Raw genomic sequence first — 26,965 nt, 5'->3', positions numbered from 1 at the left:
GCTTCAGCCACTGAGATCGCTGTCTGGGATACTTCTCCTGCCACAGCAAGTTTGTCCAGTTTCTGTTGCATCCCATGAAATGATCAGGGAGCTAAAGCAGCTCTGCTATGAGGTCAGGCTGAGGGAGCTGGGGTTGTTCAGCCTGGGGAGGAGAAGACTCTGGGGGGACCTAACAGCAGCCTTCCAGTACCTGAAGGGGCTACAAGAAGGCTGTTCCCAAAGGGTGCAGTGACAGGATGAGAGGCAACAGTTAGAAATGAGAGCAGAGCAGATTTAACTTGGATGTGAGGAACAAGTTCTGCACCATGAGGCTGCTAGAACACTGCAACAGGTTGCCCAGGGAGGTGGCTGAGGCCTCATCCTTTAAACAAGGTTAGGCTCGAACAGGCTCTGGGTAACCTGATCTAGTGGAGGATGTCCTTGTTCAGTGCAGGGCTGGATGACATTTGGAGGTCTCTTCCAATCCAAAACATTCTAGGATTCTGTGATTATTATTACTGTTGTCAGGAAGGTTTCTTTGATTTAGGATGAAGCTTTGGTGGTTATTTAGGTGTTTTTAAGCACCCATTGGAGCCCTCCATGTTCCATTTTTGTGGGGTTTTCCAAGGCTGAGGAATTGAACTTTACTCTGCTGTATCCAATTCATAACCTGAATATGGAGGAAAATAGGAGGAAGAATTCATCTATTTCGGATCTTTCCTGCCTGACTTTCTGCAACCAGGTGAAGTCAGGAAGTCCACAGTTCTTTTAGAAATTAACTATTTCTGATGACTACAAGTGTGATCTGGACAGGCTGGAGAAGCAGCCTGAACTGGAAAGGTTCAGCAAGGCAAAGTGCAAGGTCCAGCAACTGGGTTGGGGCAATCCTTGCTACCAATCCAGGCTGGGGGCTGATGAGATTGAGAGCAGCCCTGCAGAGAAGGACTTGGGGGTGCTGGTGGGGGAGAAGCTGGACAGGAGCCAGCAATGGGCACTGGCAGCACAGAAGGCCAAGGGCAGCCTGGGCTGCATCCAAAGCAGTGTGGTCAGAGATGGAGAGAGGAGATCCTGCCCCTCTGCTCTGCTCTGGGGAGACCTCACCTGCAGGGCTGGGGCCAGCTGTGGGGGCCTTAACACAGAAGGACATGGACCTGATGGAGAGGGTCCAGAGGAAGCCACAAAGATGATCAGGGGGCTGGAGAACATCACAGGCTGAGGAAGCTGGGGCTGTTCAGCCTGGAGAAAAGAAAGCTCTGGGGAGACCTTAGAAGTGCATTTCAGTATCTGAAGGGGACCTACAGGAAGTCTGGGGAGGGACTGTTCAGAAGGGCCTGTGGGGATAGGATGAGAGGCAATGGTTTGAAACTGGAGCAGGGCAGGTTTAGGTTGGACATCAGGAGGACATTCTGCACAGTGAGGGTGGAGAGATACTGGAACAGGTTGCCCAGGAAGGTGGTTGAGGTCCCATTCCTGGAGACATTCAAGACCAAACTTGATATGGCCCTGAGCAACCTGCTCTAATTGGAGGTGTCCCTGCTGACTGAAGGGGTGTTGGACAAGATGGCCTTGGGAGGTCCTTTCCAACTGGATGCATTCTGTGATTGTGATTTGCATGCTCTGCTCTCTGCCAAGCAGCAAGTGTGTTTCCAGGATTGTCTCTCAGATGTGTTTATGAGTTTGCAGAGTTTTGCAGGGTAATTTCCTGTGTTTTGTCTTCTTAAAAACACTTTGGTTCTGTGGGAAATGACATGAAACTGCGTGGATGGCATTGCACAGGAGCTGCAGAGATTTATCTCTGCTGGAGGCACAAGCTCCCTGGGCAACTTGTTCCAGTGTCTCACCACCCTCACTCTCAAGAATTTCTTCCTCATCTCCAGTCTCAATCTCCCCTCTTCCAGCTCAAAGTCCCTCATCCTGTCACTCCCAGCCCTTCTCAGAAGTCCCTCCCCAGCTCTTTGGTAGCCCCTTCAGGTACTGGAAGGCTGCTCTAAGGTCTTCCTGAAGCCTTCTCTTCTCCAGGGTGAACAGCTCCAACTCTCCCAGCCTGTCCCCACAGGGGAGGTTCTCCAGCCCTCTGATCATCTTGGTGACCTCCTCTGGACCCTCTCCAGCAGCTCCAGGTCCTTCTTGTGCTGGGGGCCCCAGAGCTGGAGGCAGTGCTGCAGGTGGGGTCTGAGCAGAGCAGAGCAGAGGGGCAGAATCCCCTCCCTGTGCTGCTGCTCTCCCTGCTCTGGATGCAGCTCAGCACACAGCTGCCTGCTGGGCTGCCAGGGACCAGTGCTGGCTCCTGGAGAGTTTGTCATCAGCTGACACCCCCAAGGCCTTCTCCTCGAGATACCTCCTTCAAATCTCCTGTATAAATGCTGTGCACTCCAGTTAGGGCTCAGAATAAGCCCAGGTCAGTGGTTGGTTACTGGTGGCCCCTAGAGTGACAGTTTGTGTTCGCCAAGCCATGATGCGTTTCATTTCTTTGCCATGGTAGCTCCTGAGCTGGCTTCCTGCATTCATGAGCTGAGCTCTCCAAACTCCAGGCTTTCCTCCTGTGGGTGGGACTTTGGGCTGGTGTCCTGGATTTGATTGCTCTGTTGAAGTGTCATTCCTGGTTAGAGCAGATTTGGCAAGGTGGGCAGCACTATTTACTTAGTTTTAGAGGGTGTGAACTACAGTGGTAGCTTTAAAGAGGCACTTAACCTCATGCAGAAGACTGCAGTCTGCTGAACTGATTTGATCTCCTTTGGGTTGCTGTGAGGAAGAGCTTTTGTTGAAGAGTGATGGAGGAATGTTCTCTGCAGTGGCTGTCCATAGAGTCAAGTGCCCTCAGCTGAAGGGCAGAAGGAAGGCACATGTGGATAATCTGAGGCAGCCGCCTTGTCCCCAGGCAAAAGCAGCTCGAGCTAGTGCCATTTTCACAGATGATTCCCTTGCAAGGAGCTGCTCTGCTGTGGCTGAAGTGGGTTAGGTTCCACACAACTCCCTGGCAGTGCAGTGCTGCTCACTGACTCACTTGCTCAGCTGGGAACCAGCAGCAGATTCCTTCACTCAGCTGGTGGCAGTGACATGTCTTGCATGCAGCATTCCTGGCTGCTGACTGTGATGGTGTTGCACTCACTGCTTGTTTGCTGTCTAAAGCCAAGGCTGTGAGCTTCACGTGGAGCAGGCCATCTGTGCCCAGAGGAATGCTTTGCTGATTCTGTTTGTTCTGCTTGGGCTGAGGAGCTGGGAAGGTGACAGAGAATCAGTGGCTTTAAATGGCCATTTTTCTGGTTGAGTCCTGTGAATCTTAGGCTGTGACTAACCCCTCTGTGTCCCTTTTGAAGTAAAACAGAGAGGCATGGGGGGCTCTCAGCACTGCAGTTCATATTCAGGAGCAGCCAGAGCTGCTGGTTGGAGCAAAGCTCTGCTCCTTCTTCCTGTCAGAGGTCCAAGGCCTTGCTGTTCTGCAGGGCAGGTCTCATCATACTTGCCTTGCCTGCTTGTCTGGTTTCTGCCCTCTGCAGGGCAGTCCTTGATGTTTGCTGCTGATGGTGGCTTTTTCCATGGTGCATCTGCTGTGGAAGCAGCAGGCTGCAGCTTTACCAAACTGGGCAGTGTAGTGGGACTGACTGGAACTGGAGCACTGAAGGGAGCTGTGTGGCTGTAATGCAGGCTTGTGTGATCCAAGTGAGGCTCCTGGCAGCAAAGGGGTATAAACAGCACTCAGGATTTTCCCCCTGAATTCATGCTTCTGTGTTGAGGCCTTCTTAGGACTCTGTGGGTTGTGTGTTGATGCGCTGTAAAGGTGGTCATGGTCTCTGGGGGATTTACAGTTTGGTTTCCCAATGTTAATTAGAATGGAGGTTGAGATGGAAGGGCAGGGGGCTGTAGGTGCACAGGGAAAGCTGCTCTCCTGTGCCTGGAGTAACTGGTAAGTGCTCAGAGGACCATCCTCCACTTCCCTTGTTTCATGTTTGGGATGAGTGTGGTGCTTGGGCACTTCTCAGTGCTGCCAGGAAAGGTGGGTGCCCTGCAGTCTGCTCTTCATTTCCCTCCTCTTAGTTCTGACATTAGCATTTTGCTTAATGCTTTGGATTTTTTTTCTTCTGCAGCAATGCTGTGCTGTATACAACCTGTCAAGTGATGGCTAAGTCTCAGCTGGAGAGAACTTCGTTTGCTCCAGTGTTCTTACAGGCAAGAAGAGGAAGGACATGGACCTGATGGAGTGGGTCCAGAGGAGGCCACAAAAGTGATTGTGTTCTATGATTCTGTTTCGTGTTTTGGTCTTCATTGTATCACTTCACTTATTTTTATTTAAAGTTTGAAACTTCCTGTGTGATCTTAAATGTCCTTATGATTAGGGAGCAGAAGTAGCAGCTGTGTCAGCATGGATCTACCTGTGCTGGTGGAACATCTTTGCAGAGCTGGCTGAAAACCAAGGAGAGACGAGGAGAAAGGAGATGGAACTGTCTTCTATCAGGGGCAGCCAAAAGGCAGCTGTTAAGCAAGGGTAGTGTGGGATCCAGTGTGGGAAACAGGGGTTTACTTATGGAACAGTATGGATTGCAGATCTTGCAGGGACAGTTCTCAGCTATTCCTACCTGTAAAAAATGGAGTTATTGACAGTGTAAATCTCAGTACTCCTGACCCTTGTGTAGAGAAAAGGAGGCCTTTTACACAGACACTTACTGGTTTTTATTGTGCCTCTGGGTCCTTGAGAACTTGCACAGCCTAGGAATGGGCCCACTGTTTGGCTTAGCAGAAGTAAACAGGAGCTGACTCTTCAATGATTTTTCTCTGTAGGAGTTCAGGTTAGGTCTTAATGGTGTCTCTGGCTCATCACTAACCATGGCTGAGCTGTTGCTGGACATATGACTGCTGTGAGAATGGCCTCACAGCTCTCCTCAGCTGTGCCTTGTGACAGCTGGATCAGGAACACCAGGAGGGGAGTGAAACCTCCTTGCTGATACACTGCTGGGAGCAGTGCTTCTTCCTAGGACAAGACTCACTTCAGGTGGGAAGTGTCTGCTTCCTTTCTTTGTGTGTCAGACAGCAGTGCTGGGGGAACCAGTGCAGCCTGCTTGCTGCACTGCCCAGTACCCTAGGGTGACTTGCCCTCCATGGTGGCTCATGGCCAGGCCACAGCTGCCAGGGTGCTGCTCCTGCAGGGTGCAGCGTGGGCCCTGAAGGAGCTGAGCTTCATGATATGCAAACATCTACCCTGCTGTTCAGGGCACAGGCAGCTGCAGGAGCTCGTGCACCTCTGGTGGAGGCTGTCACCTGGTGCCCTGGTGACTCTAAAGAACGCTCACCTGCACATGGTGCCCTTCTGCAGCTCCTGAGCAAAGTCCAGCAGCTAGCTCTATGTACCCAAGATACTTGAGCTCAAGTGTCAGACTTGGCACTGAAATGGATGAAAACCATTCACGAGATCCAGTCAGGTTCTCTTATGTAATTAGTAAAGCCTAGAAGGATAGGAGAGACCTCTGGCAGTCACATTGCTGCTGTCTTTCAGAGTTCCTTAGCTGGAAGAATCAGGAAGTGGGGAGGGGAAAACCATAAAGGGTGCAGTAACCTAGGAACCCATCAAACTGTGCCCTGATCTTTGGTCCCTGACTGTTCCCAGAATGTTTACAATGCAGAGCTAGGACTTTGTGAGTTGGGCCTAAGCCCTTGGCTCCCCAGGCCACTTGAGCATTCCCGATGAATCACAAGGCACCAGAGCAGCTGCCTGGGGCCTTGGTGCCACCTGGAGCCCTTGCAGAGGGGTGAGGGAGGCAGTGCCTTATGAATCACAGCATCAGTGAAGCTGAGAGCTTGGAAGGCTCTTACAAAAAGGAATCCCAGGTTTCCAGCAGTTTTGCTTTCCCCTTTCAGTGCCAAGCTCCACTTCCTGGCTTGTTTCCCAAATCACAGAACTACAGAACTGTTGAGGTTGGAAGAGACTTCTGAGATCACCAAGTCCAAGCGCTCACCCAGAGCTCACAGCCCCACCCCTGCTGCTGATGCACTGCCCCTAACCCATGTCCCTCAGCACCACATCCATGCAGCCTTCCAACCTAAACCTCCCCTGGCACAGCTTGAGGCTCTTTCCTCTTGTCCTGTCTCGCATTGCATGTGAGAAGACCCTAACCCCCACCTCTCTTGAGGTAGCTGCAGAGAGCAATGAGGTCACCCCTCAGACCCTGTTTTTGAAGACTGAACACCCCCAGCTCCCTCAGCTGTTCCTCCCCAGCCCTGTTCTCCAGACCCTTCCCCACCTTTGTTGCTCTTTTCTGGACCTGCTTGGAATGATGGGCTGAAAACTGAACCCAGTAGTCAGGGTGTGGCCTAACCAGTGCTGAATAGAGGGGGCAGTGGAAGGAGCCAGCAGAGGTTCTACAGTCCAACCTTCAGAAGGAGAGGCTTAGGTTACCCTACTTTATATAAGAAGTTTTGAAGCCAAGTCTTGCTTCTCTGAGAAGGGCAAGAGACACTTTGCTGCTGTGATCCAGGCAGTGTCTGAAAGTCTTTTTATCAATAAAGCCACCTTGAGTCCAGGAGTCTGGGCAAATGCCTGCTCCAGGTGGGTTTGTGACTCTGGATAATCACAGAATCATAGAATGGTCTGGGTTGGGAGAGACGTCCAACACTCATCCAGTCTGACCCCCCTGCACTCAGCAGGGACATCCTCCACTAGATCAGGTTGCCCAGAGCCCTGTCCAGCCTCGCCTTGAATACCTCCAGGGATGGGGCTTGAACCACCTCCCTGGGCAACCTGTTGCAGTGTTCCAGCAGCCTCCTGGTGTAGAACAATCTCAGTCTGCTCTGTTCTCATTTCAAATCATTGCCCCTTGTCCAGTCCCTGCAGGCCTTTGGGAACAGTCCCTCTGCAGCCTTCTTGTAGCCCCTTCAGGTACTGGAAGGCTGCTCTAAGGTCTCCCTGGAGCCTTCTCTGATGATGTCAGGTATCTGAGTGGGTAGAAGCTGCAGTGAGAAATCTCTGTGAGCGCAGGCCAGCCATGAGAACTGTCATACTCTCCAGAAGTGCCTGGCTGTGCCTATGCTCACTGCAGTGTGTTTGTGTTACTGTGATTCCTTCAGCTCCCCAGCTTGCATCTATGGACTCCAGCTCAAGCTGTCAAGAGGGTCAGCCTCTCTGCTCTCTGTTTTGCACTGCTCCTACCAACTTGCTTTGGGCTTTTTTATGAAGACAGCTTGAGGAGGGCTGCTAAAGCCTGCTGGCCAAAATTGGTTTTCACTACTCGGTCCTTTTTCTACTTGCTCACTTGTCTAAGCAGTATTTCACTGTGCAGTGCAGTGTGCCTCAGCTGAACAAGAAACAGAGCAAAGAAATGCCATTTTTTTTCTCAATAATATCCTTGGTGTGAAAGATTAAGGTGGAAAAATTACAGGAAGCCCAGAAGAAGTGATGGCATTTCAGTCCTTGAGGGTTTTTGTTTCCTTGAGTGTATTTTTCCCCTTTGAGATGTGATTCAAGCCTGTTAGCACTTTGCTGTCCTGATGCTTACTGAAATACACTTTAATCTTGTGCTGAATAATCAGAAGGCATGGGATGAACTTCTCTCTGTCTGGGATTGTACAGCTGACACAGAATCACAGAACAGTGGGGTTGGAAGGGACCTCCAGAGATCAGCCATCCCTGCCATCACCCAAGCAGCATCACCCAAGGCAGATCACACAGGAACACAGCCTCTCTAGCTTTTAATTTCCTCTCAGTTATCTCCTTGTGCTCAGGTTTAGAAGTAAGGTAAAGAGCTGTTTAGCTTGGAACACAGGTGTTTGAAGTACAAGCTTTGCTCCTGAGAGTTTCTGGGCTGGTAGTCTCTGAAACACAAAGCTTTTTGCACTGGCAGTTAGACAAAGCAGCTGCAGGTGGCAGCAGGACACTGGAACTGGGGGCTGCAGAGTAACTGCCTGTGGTTGGGTTGGGTTGGGCTTGTTTGGTTCTCCCTGCAAAGGGACCTGCAATCACCAAGCTCCTCTGCTCCTGAATCGTGCAGGAGAGTGCTTGGGAAGGAATACAGAGTCTAGCTGGGGGCCTGTAGAATCCCTCAGGGGTTGGTACTGGGATCAGTGCTGTTCAATACATTCATCAACAACCTGGCTGAGGGCACAGAGGCACTGTCAGCAGGTTTGTTGATGACACCAAACTGGGAGCAGTGGCTGACACCCTTCAGGATGTGCTGCCATCCAGTGAGACCTGGACATGCTGGAGAGCTCGGTGGGGAGAAATGGAATGGAATCCAACAAAGGCAGGGGTAGAGTCTGGCAGCTGGGGAAGAGCAGCCCCATGGACCAGGATAGGTTGGGGCCTGAGCTGTTGGAGAGCAGAGCAGAGGACAGGGATCTGAGGGTCCTGGTGGACAACAGGATGCCCATGAGCCAGCAATGTGCCTTTGTGGCCAAGAAGGCCAAGGGCATCCTGGGGTGGATTACAAGGGCTGTGGTTAGTAGGTCTCAGAGGTTCTCCTCTCCCTCTACTCTGCCCTGCTGAGGCCACATCTGGAATATTGTGTCCAGTTCTGGGCCCCTCAGGTCAAGAAGGACCTCAGGGAACTGCTTGACAGAGTCCAGCCCAGAAGCACAGAGCTGCTGCAGGCAATGGAACATCATCCTGTGAGGCCAGGCTGAGGGAGCTCTGGGGCTTGGGGCTTGGAGCAGAGGAGCCTGAGGGCTGCCCTCATTGCTGGGGATAAAGATGTGCAGGGCTGGAGCCAGGCTCTGCTCAGGGATGTCCAAGGACAGGACGAGGGGCACTGGGTGCCAGCTGGAGCAGAGGAGGGGTCGTGGGAACAGAAAGGAAAACTTTGTCCCTGTGAGGGTGCTGGAGCCTAGAGCAGGCTGCCCAGAGAGGTTGTGGAGTCTCCTTCTCTGGGGACTTTCCAACCCCACCTGGATGTGTCCTGTGTGCCCTGCCCTGGGTGCCCTGGTCTGGCAGGGGGTTGGACTGGGTAATCTCCAGAGGTCCCTTCCAAGACTGGATACAATATTCCAGATGTGGCCTCACCAGGGCAGAGTAGAGGGGCAGCAGAACCTCTCTGACCTACTCTGTGGGACACCAGTCTGCATGGGGAGGGCCACAGATATACAGGGAAGAAAGGTCTGCTTCCAGCAGAGGTCAAGAAGAAGTGAGTTATTTTGTGTATGTTTGGGATTTTTCTGTTGTTTTAGAAGATGTGAGGGGATTAAGGTCTGATAAAAGCCACTGAGGGTACTGCTTTTGCTGAATGTCATTGAAGTGTCTCTCCACTTCTTGCCTTCTCCTGTGACAGCAAAACACATTAAACTGAAAATAAGGCTCAGGTGCTGTCACATGTATTCAAAACTAGGATATGTGATGAGATAGAAGGTACCAGGGATTTTTAGCTGTGTGCCACAGTTTGAAATGCAAGGATCTCCACATTACAGCTTCACCTTGCACGCCTGACTGTGTGCTTTCATGTGCTACAAAGCCAGGAGTGCTGTGTCAGTGATGAACTGGCTCTGCTTGGGTGTGTGGATGCCATGGCAGGCTTCAAAGAGCTCCAAAGTGACAGGAGTCAAACCCGACTGAACCAGAATGTTGCTAATTAGAAGAATTAAAATTACAATTACTGATATTTGAAGGCTTGGTTTATCCTTATTTCAGTGAAATTATTAAGTGAACTTTGAATGGACTGTTCCTACCCAGACACATGAACACATTGCTGGCCTTTAAGGAAGCCCTGGGTTTGTCTTTGGCTTGTTCACCAGTTCTGGGACTTCTTAAGTGGAGTCTTAGTAGCAGGCTGGAAGAGCTTGCACTACCAGTTTCTGTCAACTTCCATGTCTTTAGAACTGTCAAGCAAAAATGAATCAAATGAAGCAGGAATTGTCCATGCCCCATTCCAATTTCTCTTGCTCTTCACCAACAGCTGCTGAAATACAAAGAATCCTGCATCAGCTGGGAACACCACAGGACACTCCTGAGTTGAGGCAACAGCTGTGAGTACTTGACAGGAAAAGGCTGAATTTCACTGCCTTGCAAACAGGCTCCTGGGAGGTGATGAGGTGGGTTTTGCTGGGCAGATTATTTGAACTTGCTCAGAGAGGCAAATGTAAAGGAATGCTTGAAACTAAGATTGTTGAGATAGGCTTTTTGAAATTAATCTTGGACAGGCTGTCAGCTAGAATTGGCTGCTTGTCCCTGCACACTGCCTGCAAGCCTGCAGTGACAGGATGTGGGGCAATGGCTTCAAACTAGAGCAGAACAGATTTAGATTGGATGTGAGGAACAAGTTCTGCACCAGGAGGCTGTTGGAACACTGCCACAGATAGCCCAGGGAGGTGTTTGAGGCCCCATCCCTGGGGATATTCAAGGTGAGGCTGGACAGGGCTCTGGGCAACCTGATTTAGTGGAGGATGTCCCTGCTGACTGCAGAGGGGCTTGGCCTGGCTGGCCTCTGGAGGTCCCTTCCAACGCAAACCATTGTGTGTCAGTGCAGCTACAAAACCTGTGCTACAGTCAGCAAAGAGGAAGAGTCAGAAGCAGAGATCAGGATCACTGTTCGGTAAGCAAACCCCTGCCCCACTCCGGCCCAGGCAGCTCTTCAGGCCTGTCTGGGTGATTTTCACCAGGGAATGAACACATTGGGCTTTATTGGTAGAGGTGACACTGGTTAGGGGAAGAGGGGAATGCCTTGTTACTGCTGAAATCTGCAGTGAAGGTGACATCATAAAATACACATCTAACAGACCCAGCAGTGCAACAAGGCTCCAAGGCAGGTGCTGTCCCCTAGCTCATTCACTTGCAGGTGGGCTGTCATGATTCTGTGATCACTGAACATCTCCAAGGACACACCAAGAACTACATCAGCACCTTCCTATCTGAGAGCTGAAGCTATAGAAACCTCTGCAGCTTCAGGAGCACCACCAGAGACGTGTGCAAGGACAAAGCTCTCTGAAAGCTGATAACTTTGATATTTCCCCCTGCAACTCTACCTTGCACTAGCATCTGGGATGGCTCTGCAGGTGGGCACCTCATCACAAGATAATCACTGCTCACTGCACAACAGCTTTGCATGAGAGATTTGGACTTAATTGCAAAGTGAAACAGAAAGCTTCCTGCTCTCCACTCAAGCACCACTTTGCAGCACAGGCATCATAAGAAACAAAAAATCATCACATGTTGGTATCTAGCCACAAGGAAACCCCTGCTCTTCCCTCTCTCACTGCTCTTGGGTTCTCATGGGCTGTCATGAGTACAGCACCAGCTCTTTTCTGTGCATGACCCTGTGGGATGTTATTTTTCATCTTTTTCCATTCGCCTGCTTTCCCACACTGAACTCAGCATCAGAAGGGCACATAAGCCACAGGTTCTAAACCTATGGTGAGAAAAGTGGCAGCCTTCAGTGTGGTCAGTGCCGCACCACGGCCACTGCACAGTAGAAGGAGCTGTGTGTTGGACCAAAGGCAGTGACATCCATGGGGGGTGAGCAGCCAGACTGCTTTCTGATAGCCCAAGGTCAAGGCCCATAACATCAGCCAGCTGCAACCCACAAAGAAGCCTGCCAGAGACTGTGAATAGGTGAATTTAAACAATAAATAGGATCCAGACATCAATTCACAGTTGATCAGGATAGAAAATATTGTCAAGGATATATGGCAGTCCCTGTATGGAGGTAATCTATATGGTGAGTTCCCTGAGTTTTCACAGAATGCCAGAATCCATCCAGTTGGCAGAGCCCCCCAAGCTCATCCAGTCCAACCCTCCACCCAGCACTGCAGGGTGAACCAAAGCATGTCCCTAAGCACCAGGTCCATGCTACTTGAACACCCCCAGGGATGGTGACTCCAGCACTGGCCTGGGCAGCCTCTTCCAAAGTCTGAAAGCCCTTCCAGTGCAGAAATATTTCCTGAGATCCAGCCTGAACCTGAGCCTCCCGTGGGGCAGCTTGGAACCATTTCCTCTGCTCCTGTCCTTGGCCACCACCCTGCTCCCTCCTCACTCACTCCAACCTCCCTCCAGGGAGCTGCAGAGAGCAATGAGGTCTCCCTCAGCCTCCTCTTCTCCAGCCTCAACACCCCCAGCTCCCTCAGCCCCTCCTCTAGCCCAGGGGCTCCAGGCCCTTCTCCAGCCTCACTGCCCTGCTCTGTACAGGCTCCAGCCCCTCAATGTCCTTCCTGCAGTGAGTGGCCCAGAGCTGAACACAGCACTCGAGGTGTGGCCTCCCCAGTGCTGAGCACATGGGGAGGGTCACCTCCTGTCCCTGCTGCCCACCCTGCTTCTGATCCAAGCCAGGATGCCATTGTTGCTTTCTTGGCCACCTGGGCACTGCTGGCTCATGGTCAGTGACTGCCAACCAACACCCCCAGGTCCGTCTCCACGCTGCAGCTTTCCAACCAGACATCTCCAGGTCTGTAGCTCCCCACAGGGTTGTGTAGTGAAGGCATCACATGCCCAGAACGATGCCCCCAGATACCCGCTAACTTGTCCCAACATGTTCTGGGAAGTCCCCCCTTCCACCCTCCTTTCAGGAGAGGAGGAACAAAAGGTTCAGGCGCCAGCCTGTCTCCTAAGGGAATAAACAACTGTAGGCACCCATCTCAATGGCATGCTTATGCTCTGTCCATCTACGGGCGTAATTCTAGCTTCACCTTTTCTATGAGTGGAAGCAGGTTGTTGGCAAGTGAGCCCATTGGCTAGTTCCAGCCTCGAGTATCTATAAGTATTGCTCCATTTGTTACCACGTTGCTCTCTCCTTTTGCTTTCACTCGTTATGTGACTCGTGATGCGTCAGCTGTAAGGCTTTTCACACGCAAGCGTACTGGAAGCCTCTGTGAATATGGAAGGCAGCCCACCGGGACACTCGAGGAATCAGCAAATAGGATGACCCCTTCGTGGTAGAGAACATCAGCGTCGTACGCCCGAGAGAGGGTGAAATCAGACCTGGTCAAAAAGGACTGAGGGAAGCCCGGAGAGAGGATAAGCTGTAACCCGGAAGGGGAAGGACTAAGCCTAGCCAGCTAGTCCAGCTTTGCTGCAAGATAATATAGTAGCCATAAGCAGCCATAAGCAGTAACGCATCCTGCGTAGCCCTGCCGTCCACAGGAGAGAAAGGGAGCCGCCCACGATAGCTGCTCCGCAGCCTGTATTAGGGCGAAGCACCCGGGATTTCCCCGAGGGACAGAGAGAGCAAAGATAGCCTCTCCATTGAAATTAAGGCAACGACTGTACCATTATAATTTAAATGGAAAGCAGTAGCCGAGAGAAGCGACAGTCAGATCACCTCGAGTCGAGCCGAGTGGGGAAGCATCGCGTCACCACAGCCCCACCGAAACCCGCCTACGGGAACCGCCCTCAATCAGGAGGGCCGACCACCAAAAGGACCTGGCTCTGCTGAGCCGATCCTCCAGTCAGGAGCCAGCCCCTCCCCGCAGACCGCGGGAGGACAAAGAAGCCAACTGCCCCTCCCCGCAGACCGCGGGAGGACAAAGAAGCCAACTGCCCCTCCCCGCAGACTGCGGGAGGACAAAGAAGCCGACTGCCCCTTCCCGCAGACTGCGGGAGGACAAAGAAGCCAACTGCCCCTCCCCGCAGACCGCGGGAGGACAAAGAAGCCAACTGCCCCTCCCCGCAGACCGCGGGAGGACAAAGAAGCCAACTGCCCCTTCCCGCAGACCGCGGGAGGACAAAGAAGCCGACTGCCCCTTCCCGCAGACCGCGGGAGAACAAAGAAGCCAACTGCCCCTTCCCGCAGACTGCGGGAGGACAAAGAAGCTGACTGCCCCTCCCCGCAGACGCGGGAGGACAAAGAAGCCAACTGCCCCTTCCCGCAGACTGCGGGAGGACAAAGAAGCTGACTGCCCCTCCCCGCAGACCGCGGGAGGAGAAAGCCAACTTTGTCCCCCCCACCCCCCACAGAGCTGGGAGGGAGAAAGAAAGGCACCACCGGAACGGGGCCAGCCGCAGGCAGAAAGCAGATACGCAGCGAGCCCGCGTGATCTGGCAACTTGTCTCGCTGCATAGACATAATGTATCTATTCATGTGTATAACATTCAGCAACCTTCTATTCAAAGTGCCCACGTGTAGCCGCGTGATAGTTCCAGCTTAACTTGCCTTGTGATAACATCATAAATATCTCTATACATAGCTAGCAGCCGCAAGCGTCTTGTTGAGTCTCCATCTAGTGGACAAGCTGCATAACTGCACCCTTTCGTTCCCTTAAGTAGAAATTGACTGTAAATATTATAATTGGGTATAATTGTAAATACTAAATCATCATTTTTCATAATTCGTAATTAATAATCACCATCCTCCATCCGTATTCCCCCTCTCCATGACAGGTTGTTCTGACCCAGGTGCAGGACCTGGCCCTTGGCCTTTTTGAGCCTTGGCCCATGGCTCTTACCTGCCCAGACTCTGCTGTGAACCTTCTCTACCCTCTAGCAGATGGACACAGACACCCAGCTTGGTGCCATCTGCAAACTCACTATGGGCGCCTCAATGCCCTTATGCAGATCGTTGCTAAAGACATTAAAGAGGCCAGGCTGTCCCTTTCTGCACCTAAAAAACTCCACAAACATACAAAAAAAGCATCAAGAAAATCCCTAGCTGAGGAGAAGGTTTTGTGGGGTTTTTTTTCTCCTTTTTTAAACACTGTTAAAGCTGCTAGTGAATGGTGATGGTTTCAGCTACACTAGCAGCTGCTGGGTCATAAGGAAAATAGGTCTCTTTGGATGTGCTTACCAGGAACTGACCTCTCCTGGGCTGGGGCACTGCAGTTCTGTTAGTCCACCACTGTATGTTCTTCCACACAGCAGAAACTTGGTCTTTCCCTCAGTTACCCTGCACTCAGGAGGTCTCTGTGTCTCCAGCTGTGGGCAGCCTCAGAAGGGCTACAGCATATGCAGATACCCACAGTAACTAGAAACTTACTGCTGCATATAAGGAAAACAGAAAAAAAAAAAAAGAAGAACAGAAAAATAAAGATGAGTAATGATGCTGTGCCGCTGGGGAACAGACCTCCTGCAGCACCTGTCTGGAGCTCATGGTGTCACAGCTTTGCAGTCAAGACTTAACTGCAAAGTGAAACAGAAAGCTGCCTGCTCTCCACTCAAGCACCGCTTTGCAGCATGGGTGTCACAGGAAACAGAAAATCATCACATGTTGGTATCTAGCCACAAGGAAATCCCTGCTCTTCCCCCTCTCACTGCCCTTCTGCTCCTGAAAGCATCAAGTGAGTTCCACCAAGCCTAGCCAAAAGCAAAGGCAGCCACCTGTAGTGAGTTACTTCGTCCAAAGCTGGTCCAGCACCCCAAACAGTCCTTGAAACTTCCCAAACCAGTGAGGAACCACAGGGGGTTGATCTTTCAAACTTCACTAGCAAATCATGGCCTTACCTGCCTCCCTCTGCCTTTGACCCCTTACTTCCCCAGATTAATTTGTTTTTCATGACTTCAAATGACTTTTGATGCACAAAACGAGCCCACGCCTCTGACACCAGACACATTTGCCAGCTCTATGTGTATGGTGTGGGGGTGAGCAACTCAGGAAGGCTCCTGGGGCTGAAGCTGGTTGCAGAGAATGGCTCAGGTTGGAAGGGACCTCAGACATCAGCTACTCCAACCCCCTGCCATGCCCTCTCAGCTAGACTCAGCTGCTCAAGGCCTCATCCAACCTGATCTTGAACGCATGCCCAACCACTCTGGGAAAAGAGAATGTAGATGGTGTCATGCACTTGAGAGAAGCATTCATTGCTCCTGAACCCAGTGAGATTTAAACAGAGGAACCCCCTGCTCTCTAATGAAACTTTGCATTTGGTTTTCTAGGCAGCAGAAGCAGCAGTACACCAACCAGCTTGCCAAAGAAACTGACAAATATGTCAAAGAGTTTGGATCTCTGCCTGCAATCAGTGAACAGGTATGAAACCACAGGGCATGGCTCATGCAGGGGATTTGCATGCCTTCAGTCCCGGCCTGCTGCTCCACACCATGCTCCTGAGAGCCTTAGCTCAGCAAGGACACTTACAACCTCTGAGTATTTTGTTGCAGTCCAGTCTTGTTCCCAAGTCAATTTATGTATCAGCAATAAGGTAGTTTGAAGTGGCAGGACCTAAAGCAAGGCACCCTGCCTCTGGGTTTGGGTAGCTGTGCACTTTGTGATCCCCTGCAGCGATGGTAAGTCTGACCCTGCAGGCTCTGTGACTGATTCCAGCAGCAAGGAATTGTGTTGAAAGTGGGATTTTGTTACGCTCAGCAGATCTATTGTGTATCAGACAGGTCAGCAGATGTGCTAGGGCTTGTCCACAGGCTTTTCCTTTCTTAAGAGCAGTGGACAGGAGCTGTTACCAAAGCAACTTGTGCAGTCTTCAGACTGCTTCTTTCCCAGTAAAATACAATCAGAGGTAACATGTTGTGGTGGGTTTAAATTACTCCCCAGCTCATTTAGAGAAAAATACCCCCCAAGTAAAATTGCCAGACAGCTCAGTTTGGGATGGAAGCAAATGAAGCTCTATTTACAAGCAAACTAAAATCTAGAAATATCAAATGCAATTAATATGTACAAAATATACAATATATGTATGATATATATACAATAAACAACACAGAAACTCCTCAGACCCCCCTGGACAGCTCCAGGGGAACCGTTCACTCCCTTCCTCCTTCCCTCTACCTCACACAGTAGTCAAAACAGAGATACCCCTGGCAGGACACAGAAGAGAGAGAGAGAGAAGTTGCAAGCAGAAGCGACAGTAGAAAAGAAAGAACTGTTTATGCCTCTGCTCTGTATCCCATTAGCAATCCAATGAATTATACAGACCTTAGCAGCATATTCCGTTTACATCCAATGATAATTTATTTTCAGTCTTTGCAGTCAGGATCTAGGCTAAAGTTCCCCCTTCACACTGTAACATGTGCGAAGTGGCTGCTGTCCTGCATTTTCTTATCCTAGCCTAGGTAAGGAGCATCCCAGAAAGCATGAACCCAGCTTATCATCACTCTAAGAACTTGCCTGCTCTGTGGCTGGTTCCCAAGGAGTCCCTAAGAAGCACTGAATCCAAATGGCACACCAGGAGCCACAGGTGCTCCTTCTGGCAAGGTGGAAACTTCTCTTGGGGGTGTTGCAGCTTGGTCTCAGTGTGTAGCTGCTAGTTCAGGCAAAGTATGTTTGGGGTTTGTTATGGCTTTGTGTTACTTGGAACTGAAAAGTTGGCAGTGAGATGTTTCACTGTTTTATTTTGCTGCTTTTATCATGAGCATCTCCATCAAAGCTGCGTGCCAATGAAATGCATAAACACAGACTGGGGAGTGGCAGATGATAGCCTCTCAGGAAGGTGGAAGGAAGGGTTGGTGTCCTGTAGACACCTGGGAAATATGGTGGAGGATCTCCTCAGTGCCCAGTATCCCTCTTGACTCCTCTACATCTTACAAGAAGCCTGAAAGGTTAGAGCACATCCTTGTACCAGCTTGTAAGGGAGGCTGTGAATCCCCTTCTGGCTGTGCGTCCCCAGCCTTTCTGTCAGTCCATGTGAAGTGTCCTGCTGCTTCTCTTCTGCCCCCTGCTCCTGCAGCGCCAAAGGAAGATCCAGAAGGACCGCCTGGTGGGGGAGTTCACCTCAGCACTGACCAACTTCCAAAGGCTCCAAAGACAAGCTGCTGAGAAAGAAAAAGACTTTGTGGCCAGAGTGAGAGCCAGCTCCAGGGTGTCTGTAAGTATCACAGATCTGCCATCAGACCCTGTTTGCAGTGCTGTTGGCAGTGCTTGGTGCCACACCTCTCTCCACAGTGCTGCTCCCCAAAGCTCACACCTGGCTGTGAGCCCTGCAGAAGGTGTGGAGCAGGATTTTATAGGAAAGGCTTGAATTCAGTTCTCAGCACTTCCTCCCACCCCCCAGCTGCTATTACATTTGCCAGATTACTGTGCAGTCTTAGAGTGGAGAAGCACTGAGGAGCTTGAGCTGTTGAGCTTGTCCTTTCCGTGTAGCAGTTGTGCCAAGTACCCCTTGCCTTACCTGTCAGTTTCAGCAGGCAGTTACCCAGCTTCAATTTCATTTTGTGTATGCAGAAAGCAAAATCAGGCTGGGAACATGTTATGGGAACATGTAAAATCATGTTTTGGTCTGACTTACTATAAACCTGCTAACACTCAGTCTTTGCAGAAACGCTGCCAGTGCTGCTTCCAGAGCCCTGATGTTCTCTTTGTGTCTTTAAACGCTGATCATGTAGGGTGGTGCTCCTGAGGACAGCAGCAAAGCAGGAACACTTGTCTCCTGGGACAGGTAGGCTGAATTTGTTAACAAGGACTAAGCTAGCTCAGAATGAGAATCAATGGCCTGCAGGGAAGCCAGCTGCTGATGTAAATGATTGTTACTGTTTTTCTGGTCAGTTGCCTTTTCCTGGAGGAGGCTGGGCTGGGTGGTGTAGCCAGGCTGTGTTCCACAGGGCAAGTGCAGAGCAGAGGCTTTGGTGGGATAGGTGGGGATTTAAAGGAGTAATTCATATCATCTGCCTCACTTTCCCCCCTCATTTAGTTATTTCCTTAAGCTGCCTTAAAACTGTTTTTGGGCTTTCTGAGACCCAAACTTAAGTAAGCAAACTGTTAGTGGAGTAAAACTGGTGACTTGTGATAGGGTCCAGTGTTTACTGGTCCTGTTGCTTTCCTGCTCTCAAAGAACTGTTTCTCAGTCTCAGATTCTGTTTTGTTTGCTAAATTGCTCTGCCTTAGATGGATGTAATTCGGAAGAGACTTTGCCCTTGTATTTATGCTTGGAATTTCCAGCCAGCTAGCTCAGCACTGTGTGTAGCACTGCTGCAGCAGCAGCTTCCTCGAGCAAAGGTGGGGACTGTTGGACTGCTAGACTTTCCCTGGTAGCTACACAGGCAAGGGTGAAAAATGTGCACTGTGGGTAAAGTATCTGCATGTACTTAGCTGTCTTTTATTCTCAGTCACTTCTCATCCTGCCTGTTCAGTTCTTGGTGTTTGTTTTGATAGTCAGGCCCAAGCACAAGTGCAAGATGAAGAAATCACAGAGGATGACCTGAGGCTTATCGAGGAGCGGGAGTCTTCCATTAGGCAGCTGGAGGTAAGTCCCAGTGATGTTAGGGCAGAATGGGCTTCTCTTCTTCCCAAAGAAAAACATTTTAGAGTGGTGTGAGCATGGATTGCAGACGTTCACCTTGGTAAGTGAGGGTTTGTTTGTTGCTGTTGTTTTTTTGCCTTCCAAAAAAGAGCTACTGCAAATTGCCTTTAGCTGTGAGATGTGCATTAGAAATCCCCTTTGTGGAGGCCATGGCTTGATGCTGCGTTTGACTTCAGAGGCTCAGTTCTGGAACAAGAGAGAGCTCATACACAGAGCATAGCAGTCAGCTAATACAACCTCTTCAACAGTGGCTGGACATGAAGCCAAATGATTCCCTTCCTCCCAGGTATTCCCAATCTATTGGTCAGCATCCTCCTTTTGGTAACAGCCTTTGGAACAATTCTGAAAACAGAGATTGTTTAATTCCAACTTTTGTCATCAAGGACTTGTCCAAAAGTTCAAAACATTTGAAACCAAGATGTAAAGCATAGTGAAACTCATTGAGAGTGATCATATATGGACATATGGACCTCTCTGAAGACACAAGAAAATTATTCCAGCCATATCTCTACCCTGAGGAAAGATGCTGGAACTGGAGTTTGTCAGGAAGTCTTGCTGATAACTGTGGCAAAATCCATTCTGTGTGTAAATTAGAATCACAGAACGGTGGAGGTTGGAAGGGACCCCCAGAGATCGAATCCAGCTCTCCTGCCAGAGCTGGATCACCCAGGGCAGATGAGATTTGAAAGTCTCCAGAGCAGGAGACTCCACAACCTCTCTGGGCAGCCTGCTCCAGGCCTCCAGCACCCTCACACCACAGAAGTTTCTCCTCCTGTTGAGGTGGAACTTCCTGGGTTCCACTTTGTATCCTTTACCCCTTGTCCTACCACAGGACACCACTGAACAGAGCCTGGCCCCTTCTGACACCCACCCCTCAGATATTGATAGACGCTGATCAGATCCTCTCTCAGCTTTCTCTCCTCCAGGCTCAACAGCCCCAGGGCTCTCAGCCTTTCCTCATCCCACAGATGTTCCAGGCCCTTCAGCATCCTCCTAGCCTCCCTTGGACTCTCTCTCCAGTCTGTTCCTGTCCCTCTTAAAATGGGGAGCCCAGAACTGGACAAAATATTCCAGCTGCAGCCTCAGCAGGGCAGAGTAGAGGGGGAGAAGAAGCTCCCTTGACCACTGACCACACTTTTCTTACTACAACCCAGGAAACTATTTGCCTTCTTGTCCACAAAATCACATTGCTGTTCCACATTGCTTCTTGTGCACCAGGACTCCCAGGTTCTTCTCCACAGAGCTGCTTCCCAGCAGGTCACCCCTCACCTGTGCTAGTGCTGAGGCTTGTTCTCCCTAGGTGCAGGACTCTACACTTGCCCTTGTTGGCCTTCATGCAGTTCCCCTGTGCCCACCTCTCCAGGCTGTCCAGGTCTGGCTAAATGGCAGCACAGCCTGGTGAGTGTCAGCCATTCCTTCCAGTTTGGGATCATCAGCAAACTGGCTGAGGGTCCACTCTATGCCCTCATTCAGTTGTTGATGAAGATGTTGAGCAAGCCTGGACCCAGTGCTGACCCCTGAGGAAGAACACTGGTTCCAGGTCTCCAACCGGACTCTGCACCCTTGATCACAACCTTCATTTTTCAATAATCTCCACCTTGCCAAGCCCCTCTGCAGTCAGCAGGGACATCCTCCACTAGATCAGGTTGCTCAGAGCCTTGCTGAGCCTAACCTTGAGTATCTCCAGGGATGGGTCCTCAACCACCTCCCTGGGCAACCTGTGGCATTGTTCCAGCAGCCTCCTGGTGCAGAACTTGTTCCTCACATCCAATCTCAATCTGCTCTGCTCTCATTTCAAACCATTGCCCCTGGTCCTGTCCCTGCAGGCCTTTGAGAACAGTCCCTCTGCAGCTTTCTTGTAGTCCCTTCAGGTACTGGCAGGCAGCTCTAAGCTCTCCCCAGAGCCTTCTCTTCTCCAGGATGAACAACCTCAGACTCTCCCTCAGCCTGCACATACTTGTATTAAACTAATGAAGTTCCCACTGCCTAGAAATGGGAAACATGACCCCCACTTTCAAAAAGGGAGATAAGGAAAACCCAGGGAACCACAGGCCTTCCAGTCTGACCTCTGTGCCTGGCAAGGTAAGGGAGCAGATCCTCCTGAAGACTATGCTAGGGCACACGGAAAACAGGGAGGCAACTGGTGGTAACCAACATGGCTTCAGCAAGGACAAACCCTGCCTGTTGAGCTTGGTGGCTTTCTATGATGGAGCTACAGCATCAGTGCATAAGGGAAGAGCAACTGTTGGCATCTGCCTGGACTTCTGTAAAATGTTTGGCACTGTCCCACATGACATCCTGGTCACCAAACGGGGAAAGCATGGACTGGAGGGGTGGCCAAGGCTGGATGAGGAACTGGCTGGATGGTTGCACTCAGAGAATTGTGGTCAATGGCTCAGTGTCCAAATGGAGACTGGTGACAAGTGGGTCAGTACTGGGACCAGTGCTGTTTAAAATCTCTGTGGGTGACATGGACAGTGGGATGAGGGCACCCTCAGCAGGTCTGCAGGTTACACCAAGTTCTGTGGCCTGGTTGACACACTGGAGGGAAGGGATCCATCCAGAGTAACTTGGACAGGCTGGAGCCAACCTCAAGTTCAACAATGCCAAGTGCAAGGTCCTGCAGATGGGTCAGGGCAATCCCAGGCACAAATCCAGGCTGGGTGAGGAGTGGCTTGAGAGCAGGCTGCAGAGAAGGCCCAGGAGCCAGCAATGGTCACTGGCAGTCCAGCAGGCAGCTGGAGCACTGCCTCCAGTTCTGGTGTCCCCAGCAAAAGAAGGAGGTGGAACTGTGGTCCAGAGGAGGCCATGAAGATGATCAGAGGACTGGAAAACCTCCACTACGGGACAGATGGGAAGGGACCTCTGGTGATAGGACGAGGGACAGTGGTTTGAAACGTGGCAGGGCAGGTTGAGACTGAAGATAAGGAAGAAATTCTTTGCAGTGAGGGTGGGGAGACACTGGAACAGGTTGCCCAGGGAGGCTGTGGCTGCCTCCTCCCTGGAGGTGTTCAAGGCCAGGCTGGATGAGGCCTTGAGCAACCTGGGCTGGTAGGAGGTGTCCCTGCCTGTGGCAGGGGGTTGGAACTGGATGGTCTTTAAGATCCCTTCCAAGCCAACCCATTCTCTGAATTGGGCTAAATCTAAAGCTTTAAGCAAAAAAACAGGGCTCATAGTACCAGAAAGCCCCCTGCAGACAAAGGGCTGAAGGCTGGAAGGAGGGGTGGCTGTGTCCGTGGGAGGAGCAGCAGCAGCAATCTCAGAGATGCTGGAATTTACTATGTCAGCTCACAGGATGACTTTCCCCTTTCAGGCAGATATCATGGACATCAATGAAATCTTCAAAGATCTGGGAATGATGATTCACGAGCAGGGTGATGTCATAGGTAAGTCCACTTCAGAGCATCTGAGGGTGTTTTTTTTTTCCTGTTTCTCCACAGATCAGCAATCCAGAGCTGCCTTTTGGTGGAAGCATTCCTCTGATGGCAAGGGGAATTCTAAAGCAAATCAAGTGCAACCTCAGCATGGGTAGCGTGGCCAAGGCAGCTGAGAATACACTACGGCAGTGTGTTTAAAATGTAGTTTGAAACCTCCTGTCATTTTCAGGTGTATCAGGTGTCTGTAGGAGCAGTGTGACTGCTTGGAGTCCATCTGGGGAGGTTTAGTGTGGGGCTGCTGATGTAAGTGTACAGCTTCAGCACAGCTTCCTGCTCTGCCCTGCAAGCAGACAGCTTTATCCTTTGAACAAAATGTGACTGGAAAAGGTATTTCCTGAGCCTGCTGCTAGGCCCTGCTCTTGTCTATGTCCGGCACACATTGTTAGGGCTTCCTCTACCACACTATCCAAGAACCTGTCCAGACATTTTCAGGAAAAAAAACTGAACTTCCATGTTAGGATGATAGAAAACCAAACAGAATTGTTCCACTTGGGGTGCATCTGATTCCTCTGACCTTGTAGGCCTTAGGACTGTTTTATTCTGAGCAGAGGGTTGGGAGTTGGAAGACAATTCACACTGACAAAAAAAGAGAGAAACTGAATTAAAAATGTAGAGCTACTGAAAGTTGGTATCCAAGGGTCAGTCCCATGTCTAGAAGAGAGGAGCTGTCCCTAGCATGAATTCTGCCACTCACTGCCTGGCCAGTTCTGAAATGAGCTCACACAGAGGTATAGGAAGGGTCAAAGCTCCACAGTGCAAGGTATAGATGTTTGGGTGTTAGTGAAGACCCCAACAGGTGGGAAGCAGCTCTGACCTGCGCTCAAAGTGTATTTGAGCATCCCAAAGCTTTGGCTGGGTTCTGACTAACCACAATTTGAACTCCTTCCTTTTAAAATGAAGACAGCATAGAAGCCAACGTGGAACACGCAGAAGTGCACGTACAGCAAGCAAACCAACAGCTCTCCAGAGCAGCAAACTACCAGGTAATGGCCATGCCAGCTCCAGTGGGGTGTGACTGCCCTTCCTCATGAGCCCTGACTCCCACTTCCTTCTGCACTTCAGGTTTGGTTATCAATTTCCTCAAGGCTTGCAGACTTATTACAGGTCGTTATTAGGCTGCAGTGGTATTTCTAGGTCAGCATAAAACAAAAGGCAGTGAATTCTGGACGCTTTGGGTTCCCTGTGAAATCAGCAAGGCTGGTTCAGAGCACCTGAAGTTAAACCTTTAATTTAAAAAACAGAACAAAACAAAAACCCTTCCTTTTTCAGCTCAGGAAGTAAAAGGTTCCTGATTATGGAGGGCAGGACTCTAAAGATCACTGGAGGAGCAGGAAAGTCTTCTGAAGATGCTGCCACCCAACACCAGTTATTGCTGTCTGAAGTGTTCTCAGAGCTATAAATATCCAGCTTCTGATAATTGCTGCCCTCATGCTAGAAGCAGCTTTCAAACTTCTCTGAAAAGTCTTTTAAATATCTTTATCTGCCACTTCTTTAGGAACAGTTTTGAAACTTATTAGAAATAATCTGATTAATCTTATTAGCAAAAATCTTCCCTCATAAGTCAGAGTTAGTACTTTTTAAATCCTCATATATGTTAGAGATAGGCAGGACAGCAAATCAGTGACAGAATGTCTGAAGGATTGCTGATTCCAGAAGTGGTAAAGAGCATGGAGTGAATGTATCCTTGAATTGAAGAAGCAGAGCACAGCTTTGCTTCTGGAGCTGTGGCCTGGAATCCCAAGACTTGATTGTTGTTGTCTGTTGGCTATCAGCACAGGCCTGTGGAACCCTGGGCTCATTTCCTTCCTGGTGTGAAGGAAACCTTCAGATGAAGGGGGCAACTGCTAGTCTTGGGTTCTCTGCTGTCTCAAGTTACAAACCTGTATGGCAGAAGTGGAAGTTCTGGGCATGCTCCTAACTTACATTGCAGAGACATCTCTATATCTGGGGCTGTAGTCAGGTCTTTCTCTTTTCTTTCTTGTGTCTAAGAACTTGACAAGCACAACTTGACAATAACTCTGTGAATAGATGCAAAATTCTCCTCCAGAAGTCTAAACCTACAGTCTGCTGCCCCTTCTGTGGATACAGGAACAGTCTTTAAATAGCCTTTTAGTGTGGGGCAACCAGGGGGTCAGGCCCAGTCAGCGTGGGCTCATGAAGGGCAGGTTCTGCTTGAGCAACCTGATCTCCTCCTGCAACACTCCCCGGGAAGGTGCTGGATTCCCCTGCATTAGGCAGTTTCAAGGCCCAGCTTGCCAGGGTGCTGGGCCAGCTCATTTCAACTGTAGGCTTACCCTGAAAGGTTGAACTGGATGAGCCTCAAGGTCCCTCCCAACCTGGTATTCTATGAATCTGTGAACAAAGTGAGCTGCTGAATGGGAGAGGGACAGGCTGTGGTGGTGTTTGCCTGCACTTTAGCAAAGCCTTTGGCACTGTGTCCCACAGCATCCTCCTGCAGGAACTGACTGCTCCTGGCCTGGGTGAGGGAGGCTTTGCTGGGTGAAGAGCTGGCTGGCTGAGCACAAAGAGTGGTGGGGAATGGAGTTAAATCCAGCTGGTAGCCAGTCACAGATGGTATTCTCCAGGGCTCAGTGCTGGGGCCAGTACTCTTTAATGTCCTTATCTATGATCTGGGTGAGGGGAGTGAGGCACCCTCAGTAATTCTGCAGATGATGCCAAACTGGGTGGCAGTGCTGATTTGCTGGAGGGTAGGAGGCTCTGCAGAGGGATCTTGCCAGGCTGGATCCATGGGCTGAGGTCAGTTGCATGAGGTTCAACAAGGCCAGGTGCTGGGTCCTGCACTTGGGTCACAACAAGCCCATGAATGCTCCAGGCTTGGGGCAGAGTGGCTGGAAAGTTGCCTGGTGGGAAAGGACCTGGAGGTGCTGGTTGACAACAGCTGAACATGAGCCAACTGTGCCCAGGCAGGCAAGAAGGCCATCAGCAGCCTGGCCTGGATGAGCAATGTTGTGGCCAGCAGGAGCAGGACAGGGAATGTCCTCTTGTACTCAGCACCAAGAAGGCCACACCTTGAGTGCTGGGTTCAGTTTTGAGGACTTCACTCCAAGAAGGACATTGAGGAGGAAGGGTCTAGAGAACAGGGCTGGGGAGAAGCAGCTGAGGGACCTGGGAGTGTTCATCCTGGAGAAAATGAGGCCTAGGAAAGACCTTCTGGCTTTCTGCAGCTGCTTGAAAGGAGGCTGCAAGTTGTCCCTGGGGAGGTTTAGGTTGGACATTAGAAGAAAATTCTCCCTTGAAAGGGTTGTTAAATGCTGGCACAGGCTGCCCAGGGAGGTGGCTGAATCCCCCATCCCTGGAGGTGTTTTAGAGCCACAGATTGGGTGGTTTAGCACCAGCCTTGGTACAGTCAGAGAATGGCTGGACTGCGTGATCTGAAAGGGCTTCTCCAGCTGAAACAATTCCATTTTGTAATGATTTTTTTTCCCAGCAGACCATTTCTACCTCCTCTGCTGTGCAGATTCCTTGTCTATTGTCCTCTGTCTGTGGCCACTTGCTTTCTCCTGTTGTCTTTCTCTCCTCCATTCCTCTGTCATTGCTGTCTGCCACTGGTCACTGTGGGTATCAGGATGTGTGACTGAGCTCACCCTGCTGAATGACACAGCCATGGAAGTACCTGCTGGGTGATGCAGCTCTTCTGTTCACTTGCACGACTTCCTGTGCCCTGTTGTTAGTAAGAACACAGCTTGCTTAGACTGCAGGAGCAGTGGGACAACGTCAGCACCTGAGGAGTCTTTTGCTGTGGCGGTGCAGTTTCCAATCACCTTGGTTATTCCTCTCTTGGCAGCAAAAGTCCCGCAAGAAGATGTGCATCCTGCTGGCCATCCTGGGCGTAGGAGTGCTGCTGCTGGCCCTGATCATCTGGTTAACTACACGTTAAGTGTCTGCAGGAAGTGGTGGATTGGTCATTCAGTGATGAAAGGAAATGCCCAGTTTGGTGAATGTGGAGCTGAGTAAAACAATGATTCTATTCTTCAGACTTTTTATCTGATGTTTTTGTTGGCACCTGAGAAGTGAGGTTCTCAAGTGCCACTATCAGTGTCACTGCCTGCCCTCCTGGGTGCTCTTACCTCAGCCAGGTCACAGACTGTTCTGTGAAGAGGTTTTTATCTGTAAGTGAATATTTAGGGGGCCAATCAAAATCTTGATCATTCTTTTTGCTAGGGTGGGTCGTTATCTTTTGGGGTGTTGCTAAATGTTGATTCCAAAACAAATTTCTGGACTGCTGCTTGAGGCTATGGATTTGCATCTCAGAACTGATTTTTAAGTTAGAAATGTCCCCATCTCTGGCTGCCATCCTCCTCCCCTATCCAGCCATTACAGGTAGCTCAAAAATAAAATGTGGATTGCTGAAGTGGCTATGATCTGTCTTTTCAAGTCAAGCCTTTGAATCAAGCCTTCAGTTTGCCTGAAATCTTGTAGCTGCTTCATGTCTCTCCAGCTGGCATTGAGTG

The 26,965-nt window shown here is 50.4% G+C and overlaps 1 protein-coding gene across 1 annotated transcript in view; it reads left to right on the top strand.

Moving 5' to 3' along the window:
* The window catches only part of STX7 (syntaxin 7), a 33,664-nt gene extending 7,199 nt beyond the window's left edge, over window positions 1–26,465 (top strand). The window contains exons 2-9 of the mRNA XM_054393118.1: window positions 9,849–9,918; window positions 15,746–15,836; window positions 17,488–17,625; window positions 18,143–18,195; window positions 18,909–18,999; window positions 22,370–22,442; window positions 23,394–23,476; window positions 26,299–26,465. Of these exons, the coding sequence (XP_054249093.1) occupies window positions 9,849–9,918; window positions 15,746–15,836; window positions 17,488–17,625; window positions 18,143–18,195; window positions 18,909–18,999; window positions 22,370–22,442; window positions 23,394–23,476; window positions 26,299–26,391 (692 nt within the window). The 3' untranslated portion in view covers window positions 26,392–26,465. The remainder of the gene's footprint in view (window positions 1–9,848; window positions 9,919–15,745; window positions 15,837–17,487; window positions 17,626–18,142; window positions 18,196–18,908; window positions 19,000–22,369; window positions 22,443–23,393; window positions 23,477–26,298) is intronic.
* The last annotated feature ends 500 nt before the right edge of the window (window positions 26,466–26,965 follow it).

This window comes from Indicator indicator, chromosome 27 (genome assembly GCF_027791375.1).
Source record: "Indicator indicator isolate 239-I01 chromosome 27, UM_Iind_1.1, whole genome shotgun sequence".
Taxonomy (NCBI): domain Eukaryota; kingdom Metazoa; phylum Chordata; class Aves; order Piciformes; family Indicatoridae; genus Indicator; species Indicator indicator.
Note: the sequence above shows the minus strand (reverse complement) of the source record. Positions and strands in the feature narration are given on the sequence as shown.